This window comes from Mastigoproctus giganteus, chromosome 1 (genome assembly GCF_048544385.1).
Source record: "Mastigoproctus giganteus isolate SK-2022 chromosome 1, ASM4854438v1, whole genome shotgun sequence".
Lineage (NCBI taxonomy): Eukaryota > Metazoa > Arthropoda > Arachnida > Uropygi > Thelyphonidae > Mastigoproctus > Mastigoproctus giganteus.
In genome coordinates, this window is record NC_143575.1 from 98152712 (window position 1) to 98175249 (window position 22538).

Here is a 22538-nt window from a genome sequence, read left to right on the forward strand (position 1 = left end):
AGTACATCGGTGATACAGAGTTGCACGACTTTGTAAGAGATGGATCATAACTTGATGGCCCTCTTTTCAATAGAGACTAGAAGCCTGAGAGATGTTTTGGGGTACCACTCCAGGTGTGGGAACAATATTACATGGTGGGACAGATTTGAGATATTATACAGAGTGAGTATTTGTTTAGAAGAAAAGTAATGCCAAGAGAGAAGGAGAACCCAGTTTTTTAGACACAGAGCAAGCAATATTTGTGATGTGCTTATGCCAAGAGGGATTAGAAGTCAGAGTAATCCTTAATAGAGATATGTGATCTTGTCTAGAAATCTAAGTGTCATCAAATATAAGCACAGGAGCAGTAGACTCCTTTTTGCAAGATATAAGACATGACTTAGTTTTAGAACGATTGAAATTAACTGAATTATCTCTTCTTCATTGGAGAATTAGGTGGAGATTAGCATTTAAAGACTTGGTGGTGATGATATTCAAGAAGTTGAAGCTGTGTTGTGCAGGGAAAGGGTTTTCAAATTGGAAGGCAGATTGTAATGTGTTTTCATCAACAAAACTATGAATAGGATTTCCAGTCGTTGGAAGCAGGTCAGTAATAGACAACATGAAAACAGTGACAGAAAGAACTAAACCTTGATGAAGTTAGAAGACAGACCGCTATCTACCATCACCCAACTAGTGGCCACAAAGAAAACTGGATGCCCAATTGCAAAAAACAGTCAGCAGTCCGTAAGATGGAAGCTTGTTAATATGACCTTTATGCTAAACATGATCAAAAACCTTAGAAATGTCAAGAGAACACTTGAGTTTCACCTGGACTTTCTGTTGAATTTTTAAAAAAATGAGCTACACAATCTAGTATATCACCAGTGGATTGACAGACATTATTCATATTGGTGAACATTGATCACATGGAAGGTTTTGAGATAATTTAGGAGTTGGTGATTAATGGATTTCTCCATTTCTTTGGAAAGGGTAGAGATAAGTGCAATGGGATGATAGCTGGATGGAAGGAATTTTTCTCCCTTTTTTAGGAACTGGCTGGATGTGAGCAAATTTCCAGACAGAAGGAAAAACACCAGATGAATTAAAAAGAGTAAAAAGGCAAAACAGAACAGTAGCAGGCTCAAGAGCACAGATTTTGAGAACAAATAGAGAAATCCCATCAAGATTTGGAGCTTTCTTGGCATCAAGATTCTTCTGACATCCTTTTGACAAAGGACATAGGAAGCACTGAGTGCAGTGCACTGGGAATGGTAGGAGGTGGTTTACCAAGGTATTCAATACAAAAGTTAGAATAAAATTAGGATGCTGTTAAGTTGGCTTTATCTTTAGCTGAGGAGGCAATATAGCCATCAGGTTTTAAGAGAGGTGAGAGTATAGATGGGCAAAAGTTGTGGCTAATAGCTTTGGTAAGAGACCAGCATGCCTGACTACCATTTGGACAAGAAAAAAATTTTCTCTTCTCTTCTTAGCCTGTTCAAAATCTAGTTTGAACTGATTAATCAGATGCTTTACAATCGTTGCAAGCTTTAGTGTAGGAAAAAAATTAACCTGGAAATTTGGATGCAAGCCAATTACGACATGCAACATTCTTATCTTGAACAATAAGCCTTAGCAAACTTATTGGAAAACCAAGCTTTAGATAGAGGATGAGATTTTAAGATGGAATGTGGAATGAAGAGTTTCATCCTTACAAGAATAATTTCACTGACATGAACTGAGCAAAAATTGACATTAGAAGATATCAAACAGTAATCCAACCAAGGAAGAGAACAATAGAAATCTTGCAGATCATCCCATTTTGCATTTTTAAGATGCCAAATAACATATGGCAGACAATGCCACAAGAGAATGGCTCCATTGGAGAAGAGACCATCACCAATTTGTGATTTGAGGAGTCTAGAGGGATCACTCAACCTCGACCACATACTTGGATAGGTTGTTCATGAGAAAAAGATTAAGTGTTAGTTAGTTGTCTGGTATTCTGTTTGGTAAATGAAAAACCTGTGTGAGGTCATTTGTAATTGCAAAAGCCTCAGCATCTCAACATTGCAGGGTCTGTGTGACTAGAAAATGGAAGCCAGCTTGAGTTGTGAACATTAAAATTGCCAAGGATAATTTACCTCTCTGTTAGAATAGTTAGACTGGAGAAAATCAAGTTTTTCAAAGAAAGGAAATCAAGTGTTCCAAGTGACTGGCTGAATAATATAGGCAGCAAATGAATTTGACAGAGTGAAATAGGGAGATTTTAAGCTGGAGAAGATTGAAAAGAGGAGATTAGAAAGTGTCTGACAGGGAACGTCAGGGCAGACGTATACACACACATACCACCTGTAAAACAAAAGGAATTGTGCAGCAAATAATTAGGACAATTGAACTCAGTTATAATTATTTTCTCTTCGCCTAATTATTTGCTCAAACACTACTCATCTAAGCAGTGGTTGAGGCAAATGATAATTGGGATTCTGTAAGAAAAAGTAAGTGGGCTTGGCAGACTGCAGATGGAAATGGACATCACTGAGATGGGAACTGAGACCACTTATATTTGTGAAATGAATGAGGAAGTTTGTTACAAGTAGTTCATGAAATACCCAGTGATATTAAACCATTGCTTCCCAGGATAGGCACTTTAACAAAACTCTTAACTTCTGCATCATAGTGAGATGATTCAGTACTGTAGATGTAGCTTTTCCTCCCACTCAGTCCAGCTGATGACTCACAATCTGGCTTCTAACCTTCTGCTTTGTCATACAACTGCCGAATTTTCTCCTATTGGCCTTTCCCTTCACCAAACTAGAATAGATCCTACGTTTAAACACTACTGACAATAAAACATTGCCATCTGGTCAAGGATCATCACAAAAAAAAAAAAAAAAAAACACGCAGGTTAAGCATTATGAAATGAGTGTACAAATTGTTAATGCTGACATGAAATAAATCTCAACAGCTTACACTTTTTTTGTCGTGATGAGAAAAAAAAATTTTTAACCATGCACCACTCAAAGTGATGCATCAATAAATCATCAAATGATTGCCTGCTGAGTTATCAGATGATTCACCAGATATTATTCTTATTACCACCTAGCAGGTAAATGTAAATTAACACAGAGATGTTTAAGTTATGACCATTTTGGAAACCTTATCACACCTAATAGGGCTTACGGAGACGTGGTGCCACCCGGAAATTGGGGATGATGAGTTTCAGTACGGCTTGTATAATGTATTTAGGAAGGATAGAGTAGATAGAAGGGGTGGTGGGGTAATGCTTCTTATCAGAAGCAGCCTGAGTGCGACGATAGCTTTCCCAGATTCAGACATTTCACATGCTAGTATAGAGTCTGTATGGTGTGAGATAGTTGGAAACAAAGGTACAATGCGAGTAGGCGTAATCTACAGACCAGGTGATTGTGAAGACTATGACAAAAGCCTCTACATGCAAATGGAATGGGCAAGTAAGCGTCAATGCCTTATTATGGGTGATTTCAATTTGCCTCTAATTGATTGGAGTAAATGGGAAGGAAACTCGACAGGGGGAACAAAATTTTTAAATCAACTAGATGACTGTTATTTGTATCAACATGTCAGGGAAAGTACTAGAGAAAAGAATATCCTAGACCTCATCATCACACATGAATCAGATGACATAACAGGGCTGACAGTAGAGGAACCAGTAGCAGGAAGTGATCACGGAGTTCTACGGTGGATGATGACGAGAGAGGTAGCAGAAGTAAAAGGCAAAGGAATGGGTTTTAATTTCAGAAAAGGAAATTACGATGCCTTAAGGTACTACATGGCCTCTATTAACTGGGTAGATATCGCGCAGAGAATGAATACAATTGAACTGTGGTACGCTTTTAAAACATTAATCACAGATGCCTTGAATGCGTATATACCATTAAAAAAATACTCCACGAGAAGGGTTCCAAGTTGGATGAATAGTGAAGTTGCCACATTACTTGAGCAGAAAAAGGTGGCATGGAAACGTTACAGAGCAATAAAAAGTACTGAAGCCTATAACAGCTACAAGGTGGTGTGTAATAGAGCCACAGAAAAGGTTCGACAGGCAAAGGCAGTTTATGAGAAATCACTAGCAAACAGAGCAAAGAGGGGGGATAAAGAATTCTTCACATATATAAATGCCAAGAAGAGCAGGACAAACCAGATCGGACCTTTACGTAAGGGAAAGGGGATAGTAATAAATACACCAGCTGCCGTTGCAGATGAACTCAACAGTTATTTTGCATCGATATTTACAAATGAAAAGCCTTTTGTGGCAATGGGAAATTGTGGGAGCGAAGTTAAAAAATATGTAATTAATGATATTGAAATTTCCCAAGATTATTTAATGAAAAAACTTTCGAGCCTACAGACTAGTAAGGCTCCTGGAGTTGATGGAATATACCCTATAATCTTGAGAGAGGCGGCAAGCGAGTGCATTGAACCACTGAGGCTGGTTATGCGAGCATCACTAGACTCTGGGGAGATTCCCTTGGATTGGAAAAGTGCAAATGTATCTCCCATACATAAGGGTGGCTCTAAAAGTGAAGTTGGAAATTATCGACCTGTCAGTCTGACTTCAGTAGTAGGGAAAATCATGGAGGCATTGATCAAGGGTGGAATTCAGGATCATTTGGATAGAATTGAAATTCTCAAGGATACTCAGCATGGTTTTGTAAAGGGAAAATCATGTTTAACAAATCTGGTTCGCTATTTCGAAAGGGTCACTCACGAGTTGGATTTAGGGAATAATTTCGACATTGTTTATTTAGATTTCAGCAAAGCTTTTGACTCAGTCCCACATGAGCGGTTGCTTTATAAGCTGGAACAGGTTGGAATCACTGGGAAAATCCTTAGATGGATAGAAGGATGGCTTCAGGGCAGGAGGCAGAGGGTTGTGATAAATGGCTATTCCTCAGATTGGGTTGATGTAAGAAGTGGGGTTCCCCAAGGATCAGTATTAGGACCACTGTTGTTTTTAATTTTCATAAACGACATTGATGAAGGGATAGAGGGCGTGATGTCTAAATTTGCAGATGATGTTAAAATTGGTAGAGTAGTTAATGATCACTGTCAAGCTGAGCTTCTTCAGAGAGACCTAGATAGACTTCAAGAATGGTCAGAAAAATGGCAGCTGTGCTTTAATCCAACAAAGTGTAAGGTATTACACCTGGGAAACAGTAATCCCAAAATAACTTATTCACTTGGTGGAGTTCAACTAAACCCAGTACTGGAGGAAAGGGACTTGGGTGTTACGATACGGTCAGACATGAAATTCTCTGAGCATTGTAAACAGGTTGCAAGGAAGGCCCATGGTGTCCTATCGATGATCTATCGAACTTTTGCAAGTAGAGATAGGGACGTGATAATCCCATTATATAAGGCCTATGTTAGACCACACTTGGAATACTGTGTTCAAGTATGGAGACCGCACCTAAAGAAAGACATCGAGCTTCTTGAAAGGGTGCAAAGAAGGGTAACTCGCCTGGTGAGATCGGCAAAAGGGCGTCCTTATGAAGAAAGACTTCGAATATGTGGGTTGCAGAGTTTGGAAACTAGACACCTTAGAGGAGATTTGATTGAGGTGTTTAAGGCTCTGAGAGGCATCAGTAAAATGAATGAGGACAAAATTTTCAAGATTATAAATGATGCTAGAACTAGGGGACATAAATTCAAGTTACGCGGGGAAATGTTTAGATTGGACTGCAGGAAGTTTTATTTTAGCCAGCGAGTTATAAATTACTGGAATAAGTTGCCTTCATGGGTGGTAGAGGCCGACAGTTTGGGGAAATTCAAAGGTCATCTGGATAGTACTTTCGGGTAAGGGAAGCGCAAAGGATGATAGGATTAATTTCCTTTTTATTTAATTTTTAATTTCATTTTATTATTTTTATTTATTTATTAATTATTATTATTTATTTATTTAATTTTTGTTTTTATCATTGTTTTGTTCGGATTTTTTTTTTTTTTTTTTTTTTGGCTGGTGCAGCATAAGCCATAGGCTTTCTTGCACCATACGGCCGTTACTAATACTAATACTAATACTAAGAAATACTCTACATTTTAATCCTGAATAATAGTTTCCTCTAAAAAAATTTAGTATACTAGTGAACAAGGGTTTTAATGTAAGAATCATTTAAGGTTAGATTTGAGAATAGTTTACAGTTTTGACATTATATTAAAACAATACTGTTATCTTTAATTTCTTACATAGGCTTGATGCTGGCACTTTTGGAACAATGGGAATTGGATTAGGTTCTGCAATTGCTGCAGCTCTGTGGTGTGAAGATAATGCTCCAGATAAACGAGTGATATGTGTCCTAGGAGATAGTGCTTTTGGTTTTTCTGGAATGGAATTAGAAACCATATGTAGGTGAGTTTTTATTTATTTTTTTTTTTGTGATAAATTTTTGCTAAATTTTAATTAGTGTGTAATTTTATATTATAAATACAGGTTAAAAAAGTCAGAATTTGTGGATTTTATCAGTGCAAATTGGTAAATCTTAGGATTTACTGGATTTCAGGCTTTTACAGTAACATACCTATTGCAGAGTATAAAAGGAAGGGGTTTTACTTTTGTAAAGATGACTGCTTAAACAATGGTTTAAGCAGTTTTTAAATTCTTTACAATGGGACCAGCTGATGATGTAACTAACCACTGAAAATTTTAATTGAGAAGCATTCAGGGAAGTAATTATAGAAGCTATTAAGATTTTATACCAGCTAGGGGATATTCAAGGTATAGATCTAAATGGATGAACTGACGGGACTAGTGGAAGAGAAGAAAAATGCTTAGGGTGATTATAAATTATCAGGCTAATGATCACATGATGGTCTTGGTGGAGACGTTTCTGGCACCTCCCTCATTGAAGTCGGTGATAATTTGTGCCACTGTCGCTCTCCAGTTGGCTAAAACAGTGCGAGACAGATGTCGACAACCATGTTCATCCACCACTTTTCTCCCCCCGTCTGCGATGGGATGTTATTTCGGAAATGGCGTATTCCCGATACACTCATAATACTTTCGAACGGGGATAGTGCAATTGCTGTACCACCTTCGCAATAGAGTGACCCATGCATCGGACACCCACTATCATCCCTTTTTCAAAGTCGGTTAACTCACGACATTCATCCATACTGACATTGAATTACTGTCTACATGAATGCAGTGTACCTATATACCTGCCAAGCGGTGGGTTTGTCCTCTAGCGAGAGGGGTGACAGCGTCGTGTTGCCCAGGAACAAGGTATCCCATGAATTCTGTCCTTTCAGTCTATATATGTATGAGTTCTTGAATATATATATAAAATTAATGATCACTGAAATGTGACCACTCCATCCATAATGAACTCTGCCATATAGTTTGCAATATAAAAAGCCAAACAACTTCATATACTAGATCAGTGGTAATTTGCATCTGGTCATGAAAGTCAAAGTCAAATGTTCCATAACTGTTGATCACCCTGATCAACAGTTATGGAACATTATGAAGATAATACAAGGTTTCAAAACAGCATGATTGTGGAAGCTCGTGCATCAGTTGCTTCCATATCAGAAAGGGCACATCTTGTCAGTTGCCCACAGACCACTGTGGTGGACTGTGAGCAACTGACAAGAATGGTGTCAAACGTATCAAACCACCTCCTGCCAACAGAACGGTAAAGGATTATGCAAGCTGGATGTTTGTGGTAGGCAAAGAGTGCAGCACGTTGCTGCAGAGTGATCGGCTGAACAGCAGATCACTCTGCAATAGTGGACTTGGTGCATCATGGCCTTAGTCGCCCATGTGTCATAAAAACCAAACCAAACTCTGTAACAGATGATGTTGCAGTACAATATGGGGAATGCATGAACAATATACTGAATGGAGAAGTGCCACACACTCAGATGTACAGCTGACAACCAAAAGATATCCTCTCCTGGCCACTGATCATTGTCAACAGTAAATGCTGTGGTGTAAATAACACACTGGTTGGACACTGAAGGACTGAAAATGAGTGTGCTAGTTGGATGAATCTAAATACCCAGTGTAATGTGCTGACAGATGTCTTTGTGTGTGTGGTGCAAAAAAAACGAGGGGGGGCAGTTGCCCTCTGAATCACAGCCTTTTAAAATGCACTGCTTGCTTGATGTTTGTGGAAAAATCAGGTACTGGACATGATATTGCCAAGGGGAATGTCTTTTTGTGCGCGTGCCATATAAGAAGTGTGAGGAAATGAAGCGACAACTCAGCGTTGTTATGGGCCTATATGAGAGCTTGAAGGATAGGGTGGATGCCCTCAAAGGATCTAAATTGAGGGGCCCATCAAGCTCTCAGCTGCCCACATCAACACCAGAGCTTGCACTTGATCATCACGCAACACAGCGGCAACCCCCAAGGCAGAATGCGCTGGTCCCACAGGAACTAGTAGTTGTTGGTGACTCTATTGTCAGGGAAACCAGGAACATGCTATGTAAAAAGGATAGGTGGAATAGGACCAGGATATGTCTGCAAAAGTTGATGACGTTGTAGAGCAGATATCATCTTTTCAGGGCACAAAAGGTGATATCGTTGTACTTGTTGGCACTAAAGATATTAAAGAAGGAGATCTGCAGATTTACTTAGCAAGTATAGGTCAATGTTGAAAAGAAGTTGCAAGTTAGGGTTAAATTTGAAAGTGAGTGCAATCTGGCCCAGACACGATAGGAGGGAGTATATGATGATAGCCTTGTCAATTCGGCCCTGGAGAGATTGTGCTCATGGGGTACAATTTTTCTCAATGTGGTCTGTGCTTGTTAACAGGAGAGATTGCTTCTTCAGGGATGGGATACACTTAAATAGAAAGGGTGCAAAAATATTTGCTGATGCTATCGAGGCAGTATTAGGTGGGTTGGAAAACTGCTAGCTTGGGGAGATACAAGGACTTATAGATTAACAGTAGCCACTGGCAGAGGTGAAAGTGATTCTTGCACTGCTTATATTGGAATGAGCTGCAGCCTGTAAAACAAGATACAGGATATTTCAGAGACTGCGGTACAAGTAAACACATGGGTTGTGTTAGGGTAGCAAAGAATAGGAACAGGTGCATGTATACTTGCATGTACACCAATGCTAAGAGTTTGGTAAATGAATTTGAGGTATTGCTCAAAACATCAAAGGCAGATATTGTTGGGATGTCAGAGACGTGGTGTCACACAGATATAAGGAATGCAGAATTGGAATTTGGGGAGTACGATGTGTACAGGAAGGGCAGACAAGATAGGAAGGGAGGAGGGGTTATACTATTAGTTAAGAAACACATAAAATCCAAGGACGTGAAGCCAGTCGACATCACTGGACAGTGCAGTGTCCAGTCAGTTTGGTATGACATAAGCATTGGGAGATCAAAATTGAGAGTAGGAGTGTGTTATAGGCCTAATGACTCTGATAAGTATAATAAGGAACTGTACAGGGAAATAGAGTGGGCCATTAAATCAGAGAGTCTTATAATGGGGGATTTTAATTTCCCAGATATTGACTGGAATTTGTGGGTTGGTCACTCACACACTAGCAAGGCTTTTGTGGATTTATTGGATGATTGTTTTCTACATCAGCATGTTCGGGAGGCAACGAGAGGGAGTAATACTCTTGATCTGATTATCAGTAGTGATTCTTCATGCATTAAGAATCTGCCGATAAAGGAACCACTAGGTGGCAATGATCAGTGTGCTCATCATGTAGGATTTACTGAAAGAGGTAACTACCATCAGGGGTAAAGAGAAGGGTTTTTGCTTTCATAAAGTTGACTACGATGGTCTGAGACAGTATTTAAATTCTATTCGGTGGGACCAACTGATGATGTTACCAACAGCAAATTCAAAATGGGAAGAATTCAAAGAATTTATCTTGGAAGCTACTAGGCTTTACATACCAACTAAGAAATATTGTTCAAGGTTAGGCCTAAATGGATGTCAGATGAACTAATGAGACATGTGGCAGAGAAGAAAAATGCATGGGATACGTATAAATTAATGGGTGACATGGAACCCTATGATAGATATATGCTGGTCTGTAACAAAGTCACAAAGGAGATTAGGCAGGCAAAGACAGATTATCAGAAATATTTGTCAAAGGATGCAAAGAAAAACAGCAAAGAGTTCTTTACCTGTGTAAACTCTAGAAGGAAAGGGATGAATCAGATTGGTCCACTGGATATTGATGGTTCAGCAGTTGAGGATCCTGCTCGGGTGGCTAACAAATTAAATGAGTATTTTGCATCTACATTCACACATGAGGAGTTATTTAGGAAGGGGAATGCCAGAGGTGAAGTAAACTCAGGCAGTGTGCTGGATGATTTTGTAATAACTGAAAGGAAAGTGGAGGAGAAATTGTTGAAGATAAACATAAAAAAGGCATCCGGGGTGGACGAGATCTATCAAGTTATATTAAAGGAGGCAGGAAAGGAAGTAAGCAAATCCTTAGCCATAATTATGAGAGTTTCTTTCGACTCAGAGGAGGAGGTACCCATGGACTGGAGATGTGCAAATCTGACCCCAATTCAGAAAGGAGGATCGAAGGGTAACACAAGTAATTATAGACCTGTTAGTTTAACTTCTTGTCCAAGAAAATTAATGGAGGCACTGGTTAAAGAAACACTGCAGGATCATCTAGACAAGACTTCAGTTATAGCTCAGACACAGCATGGTTTTCTTAAGGGAAAGTCTTGCCTGACCAATTTGATTGGATACTATGATGTGGTCACAAAGGAACTGGATGCAGGGAATAACTTTGATATCCTATATATTTGGATCTTGGAAAGGCTTTTGATACTCTTGCACATGGAAGACTGCTGCACAAATTGGAGCAGTGTGGCATTGGAGGCAAATTGCTGCTATGGATAAAGGGATGGTTGAGTGGGAGAAGACATCAATGGACACTGCTCATCGTGTACTAATGTTATTAGTGGAGTCCCTCATAGTTCAGTATTGGGTCCATTGTTGTTTTCTGTATTTATAAATGATATTGATGATGGTATATCAAGCTTAATGTCCAAGTTTGCAGACAATACGAAGGTTGGCAGGGTTGTTAAGGACACTTGATCTGATTTTTCACTGCTGCAACAGGATCTAGAAAAGTTGAGCAGATGGGCTGAGAGGTGGCAAATGAAGTTTAACATTGACAAATGTAAAGTACTACATAAGGGAAGCAGCAACCCTAGAGTGACGTATCAACTCTGTGGTACTACACTGACAGTATTTTTTTTTTTTTTTTTTTTAGGAGCATTAGCAACTAAGGCCATATTGCTCCGGGATATGCAGTAGTCATTCCCTGACCTTTCCGCATCCTCCGTATTTGGTGGACGGGCTCGAACCCCGGTCTAATCAAGAAGCGTGTGCTACGCACTGCTGCTCCTTCCCACCTGGCTACGGCGGCGCCCCCACACACTGACAGTGGTAGAGAACAAAAAGGACCTGGGGGTTATTGTGCAGTCAGATATGAAGTTTATTGAGCAGTGCAGACAGTCTGCAAGAGTAGCTCATAGTGTTTTGTCAGTGATATACAGGAATTTTTCTAGCAGGTATAAGGAGGTGATTATCCCCTTGTATAAGGCAATGGTCAGGCCACGCCTTGAGTACTGTATACAGGTCTGGAGGCCTCATTTCAAGAAGGATGTAGGGATGCTGGAACGAGTACAGAGAAGGGCAACAAGATTAGGGAATGGAACAAAGGGGTGCTCTTACGAAGAAAGGCTTAAGTTTTGCAAATTACAGTGTCTGGAGACTAGGCATCTGCGAGGTGATCTGATTGAGGTGTATAAAGCCTTGAATGGTTTGAACATGCTCAGTGCTGATGGATTTCTTCCTCTTGCTCAGAATAATCACCTGAGAGGGCATAAATTCTAATTGAATAAAGACTGATGTAGGATAGATGTGCGGAAGTTTGCCTTTAGCCAGCGGGTGGTTGGTTGGTGGAACAGACTCCCATCCTTTGTTGTGGAAGTTGATAGCCTAAATAAATTTAAGGCTGAGCTGGACAGGTACTTGGAATGAACTAGGGGTGAAATGGGAGTGGTTTTTTTTTTTTTTTTTTAAGCTGATGCTGCATAAGCTTGCTTTCTTGCATCATATGCCTCTACTAATGCTAATGATAATGTGTAATCTCAGCAAGTGAAAGAATATCATTAATGTTCAGATTACTCAATCCATTCAAGGCTTTAAATACCTCAATAAGTATATATAAATACTGTTCTTGTATTACTGAATCAGAAGTGAAACTGCAAATTCTGTCCCCCACGCAGGTGATTCACAAATATTCCACCATGCTCTTTAACAGTAATAACAAACCAACAGGCCTTGCTTTATGGTAGTTTGATCACTGCACAGCATGCTCATAGTATATTTTTTGGCTATAAGGCATAATAATGTATTTTGGACCATAATTATACCTTTGGACTCGGTAGAAAGTGCACCTTATGGTCCAGAGAATACAGTAGTAGTTAATTTTTCAATAAAGTTATTTGTATTCCAGTGTGCATTTGATAAAGCTTTGTGTACTCTCAGAGATACATGTGCTTGTTTGTTTTGTGTTATTTGGTTTTTAGGAGCATTAGCAACAAAGCCATATTGCTCCGTGATATGCGGTGGTCATTCCCCGACCTTTCCGCATCCTCCGTATTTGGTGGTGACGGGCTCAACCCTGGTCTAATCAAGAAGCGTGTGCTACGCACTGCTGCTCCTTCCCACCTGGCTACGGAGGCGCCAGATGCATATGCTACTGGTTAAATATACTGTTACAGAATCTGTATGATAAGTAACAGTGTTTGGACTTTGACTAGGAAATACACTTTTATTTTTCTATCATAAGCTTAATTTAAAAACAAAGTTCTTTTAAGTACTATTTCAAACCAAATGTATGATGAAGTGACTAGACAAGTTAAGTGCTGCCTCTAGTGTTTCTCTTAGTATGAATACTAGCTTTCATAATTTAAAGTTCCATATGCAGTCTACTGCTGATCACCCACAACATACTTCCTTTTTTTTTTTTTTTTTCTACTTATTTGGTCATTTGTTACTGGTTGGTGGCACTCTTGCCTCCACATGATGCAGCTGGTAAACTGGGAGAAATAGGTGATCTCACATTGTCAAAAAGAGCATAACATGAACAACTCTCAGATGCTGTGCATGTTCTTTTTTTTTTTTTTTTTGTCAGATGCTCACTGGGTAACTAAGAAAAAAGATTTGATCACCATCGGAACAGCTGAATGCCAGAAAGCAGACATAAAAATTTACCCAGCTCTGACTTTTTTTGATTATTCACGCCAACAGTGAAAATCCAACTAGCAAACTCTTTTCTGTTAGAGTTCAAAAGGAACTAAAAAGCATAGCTGGATCTCCCAAGACTGTAAAAAGACTCGTGGCAGGGAGACATTGTTATTGGAACTGCCAATCTTAAACATTCAGAGAGACTTTTAAATGTAAATTTCTTTGCAGGGCTATAAATAACACTAATACTCTACAGACAACTTAGTGCCACCAAAGGAGTAATTTCTGATTGGAATTTATTAGATATATCTGAAAAGGAAATGTTATATGAACCTAATTTACAAATTTATAAACAGTGAGTAATTCTAATGTATAAGATATGATAATGCCTACCATTGCATATTGCCAAGAGTTTTATATTGAAATAAGTAGACATGTCCCACCGTTCTTCCATCATTATAAATCATTAACAAATTGTAACTTGTTAATTAGAAGATAAATCAGAAGGGTTAACAATTTAACCCTTCTAATTTATCTCTAAATTCCACATCTTTAAGTTTTATGTTTGTGTGGTTGTTGCCAGAATAATTGTCAGAATAAATAGTAGTTAAAATGGCAAAAAATGTAATTTCTTTCAGCCTTTTAATAATAAAGTTTAGAAGTTATGTCTGCACAAATTAAGAATTTTTCTCTTTTTTATTTTAAGGTATAAGCTTCCCATTATCATCATAATTATTAACAACAATGGAATTTATAATGGTCTAGACATGGAAAGTTGGAAGACAATAGAAGATGACGATGTACACCTTGCTTTAAGGTCCGATTTTTTTCCTGTATATGATGTAATTTAAAATCCAATAATAAATAATTTAAAGTATTTACTGAAATTTATTTAATTATGATATTACCATATTTTTGGCACTTAAATTTCAGGGCTCATTGGGAATCAAGACCTGTTTATCAAAATTTAAAATGAGTTTTTCCAGTTTCATACCCAAAATATTAGAGTTCTTACGTTAATGAATATCTGCGAAAATTCATTGAAATAGGAACACCTCTCTTAATAGGAGCAAGTGGACTGGACTATAGGAATAACAGTTTAGCCAGGTGAACGCAGTCAGCAGTGTATGTACAACTGGCACATAATGTTACATGTGATGAGCATGGGAAGATGCTTCAGTATAATTGATTTTCAGTGGGGCATAATTGTTAAATCAAGATGGGCCCTCATTCATCTCTTAGACAGTGTATCTATCATTGTGCAAATGTACCAGGAGTGGCAGACAAAGATCAAAACAATGGTTCTGTACAAAACCTGTGGAAAAAGAAATGGTGGAAGAATGAAACAACTGTTGTAGTAGCTTTGGACACCGGCAGGATGATCAGAGTAGCACTGACTGAAGCAGAACTATATTACATATTAGCATTAGTAGAAGCATGTGATGCAAGAAAGCATCAGCTAAAACAACTAACTTCCCATTTCACTCATCCATTCACTCCAAATGTTTGTTAAGTTCTTCCTTGAATTTATTTAAGCTATCAACTTCCACAAACTGATGGAAGTTTGTTCCAGCAATGAACCATCCGCTGGCTAAAGGCAAATTTCCATACATCTATTCTACAACTGTCCTTTCCTCAAGTTGAATTTCTGCCCCCACCTCAGGTGCGTAATCTGAGCAAGAGGAAGGATCCCATCAACATTGAACTTGACACAAAGTTCAAGGCCTTATACGCCTCAATCAGATCACCTCGCAGGTGCCTAGTCTCCAGGTGCTACCATTTGCAGAACTTAAGCCTTTCTTGGTAACAGCAACCCTTTGGTAAGGGGGAACAAGGGGTAAGAGCAACCCTTTGTTCCCCCTCACCAATCTCTTTGCCCTTCTCTGTACTCATTCCTTCCTAACATAAGGCTTCCAGACCTGTATGAAGTACTCAAAGTGTAGCCTGACCATTGCCTTATACAAAGGAATAATCACCCCCTTATCCCTGCTAGCAAAATTCCTGTATATCATTGACAAGACCCCATGAGTTGCTCTGGCAGCCTGTCTGCACTGCTCAGAAAATTTCATATCTGACTGCATAATTACCCCCAGATCTTTTTCATTCTCCACTACCCTGAGTGTAGTAGTACCACACAGTTCATACGTTACTATGGGATTGCTGCTACCCATATGCAGTACTTTGCATTTGTCATTGTTAAACTTCAGTTGCCACCTCTCGGCTCATCTTCCCCCTTTTCTAGATCCTGTTGCAGTAGTGTACTGTCATTAACAACCCTGCCAACCTTCGTATCATCTGCAGACTTGGACATTAAGCCTGATATAAGTTTATCGATATCATTGATAAATATAGAAAACAACAATGGGCCAATTTTTTTTTTTTTTTTTTTTATGAAAACCCCAACACGAAAGGTATCAAAACCTATAGTACTTAGTACCGTGCATGGGTTGAAGGAGAAGTATGGGGGGAGGGGGGTGCCGGAAACTTTGCTCTAGAGACTAAACATGGGTTTCACCACTTCAAGCCTCCAATAAGCAAAGTGGTGGTATTTCACCAGTTGATGAAAGTCATCTACCACCTTAACTACCACCAAATACCAAACCCTGGAGGACTTTTTCACTAATAACATTAGTCCATGAAGAGCAGTGTCTAGTGATTACTACTCTGTCTTCTCCCACTCAACTATCCCTTTATCCATAGCAGCAACTTGCCCTTAATGCCATACTGCTCCAATTTGTATAGTAGTCTTCCATATGCAACAGCATCAAAAGCTTTCCTGAAATCCAAGTATGTGATATCAAAATTATTTTTTGCATCCAGTTCCTTTGTGACTGCATCATAGTATCCAATCAAATCAGTCAGACAGGACTTCCATTTAACAAACCCTAACTCATGACCCTGCAGTGCTTCTTTAACCAGTGACTCCATTATTTTTCCCAGAGCAGAAGTTAAACTTAGAGGTCTGTAATTACTCATGTCACCCTTAGATCCCCCTTTGTGAATTGGGGATACATTTGCACAGCCCCAGTCAGTGGCACCTCCCCTGAATCCAAGGATGCCCTCATAATTATGGCTAAGGGTTTGCTTACTTCCTTTGTTGTTCCTTTAATATAAATGGATAGATCCCATCCACTCCAGGTGCCTTCCTTATGTTTAACTTCAACAATTTCTCCTCCACTTTACTCTCAGTTATTACAAAATCATTTAGCTCCCTGTAAGAGTTTGATAAACTTCTGGTCTCTACTTCCCCACAGAATTCCAGTGTGAATGTAGATGCAAAATACCCATTCAGCCTGTCTGCTTCCTGAGCTGGATCATTAACAGTTGAACCATCGATATTAAGAGGCCCAATCTGATTCATCCCCTTCTTTCTAGAGTTTACATAAGTAAACAAGTGTTTGCATACTTTGCCAAGGCTTTCTTGTAATCTGCCTTTGCTTGCCTAACCTCCTTTGTGACTTGATTACAGACAGTTTATATCTACCTTGGCCGTCTGTGTCACCTGATAATTTATATGCATCTCATGCATTTTTCTTCTTTGCTACAAGTCTCATTAGTTCATCTGACATCCGTTTAGGCCTAAACCCTGAGCAGTATTTCTTAGTTGGTATTAAAAGCCTCGTGACTTCCAACATTAATTCCTTGAATTCTTCCCATTTATTTAGAATTTGCTGTTGGTTACATCGGGATTTGGTCCCACTATAAAATTTAAAAACTGTTTGAGACCATTGTATCTCCATCTCAGATGAGGTATATCAGAACAGACACCTGACTGCACCTTACAGTTATCTGTGTCTCACCCTGGCACTGTGAACACAATAGTTGTACAGAAAACCACAGACACAAATGGTATTAGAATCTGTAGTACTTAGTACGGGTTGATGGTTGAGAAGACAGAACATGCTTAGCCACGGGTGCCAAGCGATACAGTTCAATTCGAAGGTAATTTTCAAAGCTATAAGCTACTGTTCTTATTTTGTTTTAAAGTTTTTCCCATTCGTTTATGTTTAAAAAAGGGCTTTACGAACTGTAAGCAAGTTTTCCCAAAAAGGAATACCATCTTTTCTTTTTGTACTAATGAACTAACTTTAAACCACTTGATCACTGTATCAGCATTGCGCTTGCCTCCCCCTGGCAGGGCCAGAACCTTGGAAAAAGAATTCCCTTTCTCAGGGTGAAATGGAGTAAAAATTACTAACATAAATTTGAACATGGTTGGGTTCATCAGTCTAGTAGAAAACATGATAGAAATGAACTGGGCTCAACAAAGCAGCAAAAAAACAGATTTGAACTTGTTTCAAGCACATTGATATTCTTTTTGGTTATACACTCAGCTACAGACCGTCCCATAGGAAATTTGTCACCATTCCATATCCAGAAAACCGTGGAGAACATAGCAAGATCAGCTAAAAATCAGAAGGCTCAGTTTAGGGGACAACCTAGTTGAGATAGCAAATGCCTGAAATTCCGAGAGACTATTTTAGATGATGACTTTTGGAGGAATTCTGGTAATGGTCTCCTTTCACAGTGCACACAAATACGTTGAAGTTATTTCAGAGTGTGATCTCAGTGTCCCATAGGATGAAATGAAGAATGAAATGCAAGAACAGGGAGTGATATATGTAAAAAGAATCATCTTTTTAAGAAAGGAAATATTATGCCAGCATTTATTTTGGTCCATACTTCCAGTACTCCAATGCCACATTAGTTCTTTTCCTTAGTCAAGCAGGAACATAAATTCTATGTTCCAAATCCTTTCCATTTCTTCAAGTGTCAAAAGTATGGTCATTCACAAGCAGTATATCTTGAAATAGCCATATGTGCTATTTGTGGGTCTTTTGACCATAACAATCAAAACGTATTGCCTAAAATCTCAAATGTTCCAGCTGTAAAGTGGAGCGTTTTGCCTACACCAGAGAATGTGAACTTTGGAGGAGAGAAAAACAGATATTACAATATAAAGCAGAACACTAAGTTACTTATTAGGAAGCTAGGAAAGCTGTTCTTCCAACAGTCATAAATAGACCATATCAACAGAATGCACAATTGAGACTCAAATAACAATTTTTCTACGAGAGTCTGTCTTGGATTGGGCTTGAAATTTATTTACAATGCTCAGACCACAATCACGTGAACAGCCATCGAACATGTCACTCTCTATTCCTCCTGAAACCGACAGTGTGAAAAAGAAATCAAAGAAAAGTGTAACATCACAGACTAGTAATCAGTAGATTAAATGGATGTAGAAAAAAAGATTCAACCAGATGATTGTGTGCTTGAAATATTTGTGGATATGGATAAACCATATTTTCCAAAAAAAAACAACACAAAGACAAGAGTCAGTGTAAACAGTTTGAAGGACATTCCAAACTAAAATAATGAGCACCATTATCTAGTGGAATTGCCAAGACTTTTGTACTAATATAGTTGACATATATGACCTGATTAAGTAGTTTTTCCCACTATGTTTTTGCTTTCAAGAAAGCCACCTTAAAACACAGGAACTCACCAGTAATAAAAAATTATACAATATACTGGATCAATTATGATGAGAGTATATGATGAGAGCCTTGTCGATCAATTCGGCCCTGGAAAGATTGTGCAAGGCTCAAGGGGTAGAATTTTTTTCAGCCTGGACTGTACTTGTTAACAGGAGAGATTGCTTCTACAGGGATGGGATACACTTAAATAGAAAGGGTGCAAGAATATTTGCTGATGCTATCGAGGCAGTGTTAGGTGGGTCGGAAAACTGCTAGCTTGGGGAGACAAAGACCAATAGATTGACAGTAGCCACTGGCAGAGGTGAAAGAGATTCTTGCACTGCTTCTATTAGAATGAGCAGAAGCCTGAAAAACAAGATGCTTGATATTTCAGAGACTGCTGGGAGCCATTGCGGTACAAGTAAACACATGGGTTGTGTTAGGGTAGCTAAGAATAGAAACAGGTGCAGGTATACTTGCGTGTACACCAATGCTAGGAGTTTAGTAAACAAATTTGATGAATTTGAGGTATTGCTCAAAACATCAAAGGCAGATATTGTTGGGATATCAGAGACGTGGTGTCACACAGATATAAGGGATGCAGAACTGCAATTTGGGGAGTACAACGTCTACAGAAAGGATAGACAGGATAGGAAGGGGGGAGGGGTTATGCTATTAGTTAAGAAACACATAAAAACCAAGGAAGTGAAGCCAGTCGACATTGCTGGACAGTGCAGTGTTGAGTCAGTTTGGTGTGACATAAGCATTGGGAGATCAAAATTGAGAGTAGGAGTGTGCTACAGGCCTAATGACTCTGATGAGTATAATAAGAAACTGTACAGGGAAATAGAGTGGGCCAGTAAATCAGAGAGTCTTATAATGGGAGATTTTAATTTCCCACATATTGACTGGAATTTGGGGGCTGGTCACTCACACACTAGCAGGGCTTTTGTGGATTTATTGGATGATTGTTTTCTACATCAGCATGTTCGGGAGGCAACTAGAGGGAGTAATAATCTTGATTTGATTATCAGCAGTGATTCTTCATGCATTAAGAATCTGCAGATAAATCAACCACTAGGTGGCAGTGATCACAGTGTGCTGAAGTGGGATTTACTCAAAGAGGTAACTACCATTAGGGGTAAAGGGAAGGGTTATTGCTTCCGTAAAGGCGACTACGATGGACTGAGACAGTATTTAAATTCTATACAGTGGGACCAACTGATGATGTTACCAACAGCAAATTCAAAATGGGAAGCATTCAAAGAACTTATCTTGGAAGCTACTAGGCTTTACATACCAACTAAGAAATATTGTTCAAGGTTTAGGCCAAAATGGATGTCAGATGAACTAATGAGGCATATGGCAGAGAAGAAAAATGCATGGGATACTTACAAATTAACACATGACACAGAAGCCTATGATAGATACAAGTTGATATGCAACCAAGTTACAAAGGAGGTTAGGCAGGCGAAGGCAGATTACGAGAAATCCTTGGCAAGGGATGCAAAGAAAAACAGCAAAGAGTTCTTTACTTATGTAAACTCTAGAAGGAAGGGGATGAATCAGATTGGTCCACTTGATATTGATGGGTCAACTGTTGATGATCCTGCTCAGGTAGCTAACAAACTAAATGAATATTTTGCATCGACATTCACACATGAGGAGTTATTCAGCAAGGGGAATGCCAGTGGTGTATTCAACTCTAGCAGTTGAATACATCTCTGTAGCAGTTATTTCAAGATTCTGTAGCAGTAAGCTACAGAATCTTGAAATAACTGGGAGTAAAGTGGAGGAGAAATTGTTGAAGATAAACACAAGAAAGGCACCCGGGGTGGATGGGATCTATCCAGTTATATTAAAGGAGGCAGCAAAGGAAGTAAGCAAACCCTTAGCCATAATTATGAGAGCTTCCTTGGACTCAGGGGAGGTACCCATAGACTGGAAATGTGCAAATATGACCCCAATTCACAAAGGAGGATCAAAGGCTGACACAAGTAATTATAGACCTGTGAGCTTAACTTCTGTTCCAGGAAAATTAATGGAGGCACTGGTTAAAGAAGCACTGCAGGATCATTTAGACAAGACTTTAGTTATAGCTCGGACACAGCATGGTTTTGTTAAGGGGAAGTCTTGCCTGACCAATTTGATTGGATACTATGATGCAGTCACAAAAGAACTGGATGCAGGGAATAGCTTTGATATTATATACTTGGATCTTAGAAAGGCTTTTGATACTGTTGCACATGGAAGACTGCTACACAAATTGGAGCAGTGTGGCATTGGAGGCAAATTGCTGCTATGGATAAAGGGGTGGTTGAGGGGGAGAAGACAGAGAGTCGTAATCAATGGACACTGCTCATCGTGGACTAATGTTATTAGTGGAGTCCCTCAGGGCTCAGTGTTGGGTCCATTATTGTTTTCTGTATTTATAAATGATATTGATGATGGTATATCAAGCTTAATGTCCAAGTTTGCAGACGATACAAAGGTTGGCAGGGTTGTCAAGGACACTACTGACACTATGCTGCTGCAACAGGATCTGGAAAGGTTGAGCAGATGGGCTGAGAGGTGGCAAATGAAGTTTAACATTGACAAATGTAAAGTACTACACATGGGAAACAGCAACCCCAGAGCAACGTATCAACTCTGTGGTACTACACTGACAGTGGTAGAGAATGAAAGGGACTTGGGGGTGGTTGTGCAGGCAGATATGAAGTTCTCTGAGCAGTGCAGACGGGCTGCAAGAGTAGCTCATGGTGTCTTGTCAATGATATACAGGAATTTTTCCAGCAGGGATAAGGAGGTGATTATTCCATTGTATAAGGCGATGGTCAGGCCACACCTAGAGTACTGTATACAGGTCTGGAGGCCTCATTTCAAGAAGGATGTAGAGCTGCTGGAACGAGTACAGAGAAGGGCAACAAGATTAGTGAATGGAACAAAGGGGTGCTCTTACGAAGAAAGGCTTAAGTTTTGCAAATTACAGTGTCTGGAGACTAGGCACCAGCGAGGTGATCTGATAGAGGTGTATAAAGCCTTGAATGGTTTGAGCATGCTCAATGCTGATGGGATTCTTCTTCTAACTCAGAATAATCACCTGAGAGGGCATACATTCAAATTGAGGAAAGACAGATGTAGGATAGACGTGTGGAAATTTGCCTTTAGCCAGCGGGTGGTTGGTTGGTGGAACAGACTTCCATCCCTTGTCTTGGAGGTTGATAGCCTAAATAAGTTTAAGGCTCAGCTGGACAGGTATTTTGAACGAACAGAGGGGTGAAGTGGAAGTGGTTTTTTTTTTTTTTTTGGCTGATGCTGCATAAGCTTGCTTTCTTCCATCAAATGCCTCTGCTAATGCTAATTACAAACACCACAGTCAGTGGTGGAGTTGCAGTTCTTGGAAATTCACATGTACCCTCAAACAGTCCTTTAAACACCACCACCTTTTAGCATACCAGGAGACCGAAGAGGACACCATCACTTCTTGAGAAGGAAACAGAAATACTGATCAGACAGGCTGACAGATTGAAAAATGGAGAGATTAGAACAACCTAACTCTATTAAATGACTGTGCACATATATATATGTGCATTTTTTATCAGGAAATAGTACCACAGTATCAAGACAGTGGCGAAAGTGTGTAAAGTTCAAGGGAGAGTATTTCGAGAAGGAGAAATCCACAAAAGATTTGGATGATGACAATTAAGATAAGATCTTGCACTAGTTTGTGAATTAAATGATCACTCCTCATATGATCAGTTTATCGCTGCCTTTATACTTTTTCTTGTGCTTTCTGGAAATGTATAAGACTGACAATAGTTCGGTATTTTTGGAAAATAT

At 39.2% G+C, this 22538-nt stretch overlaps 1 protein-coding gene across 2 annotated transcripts in view; it reads left to right on the top strand.

Annotated features, from left to right (window-relative positions):
• The window catches only part of Hacl (2-hydroxyacyl-CoA lyase), a 182099-nt gene that overhangs the window by 143530 nt on the left and 16031 nt on the right, over positions 1-22538 (top strand). The window contains exons 14-15 of one of the 2 annotated variants that reach the window (XR_016547389.1): positions 6212-6366; positions 13925-14035. Coding sequence is in view for 1 of the 2 variants with exons in the window: in XM_090381322.1 (XP_090237448.1) it covers positions 6212-6370; positions 13925-14035 (270 nt within the window). In the remaining variant the exon portion in view is untranslated. Of the gene's footprint in view, positions 1-6211; positions 6371-13924; positions 14036-22538 lie in introns of both variants that reach the window. The other variant, XM_090381322.1, reaches the window with a different exon arrangement.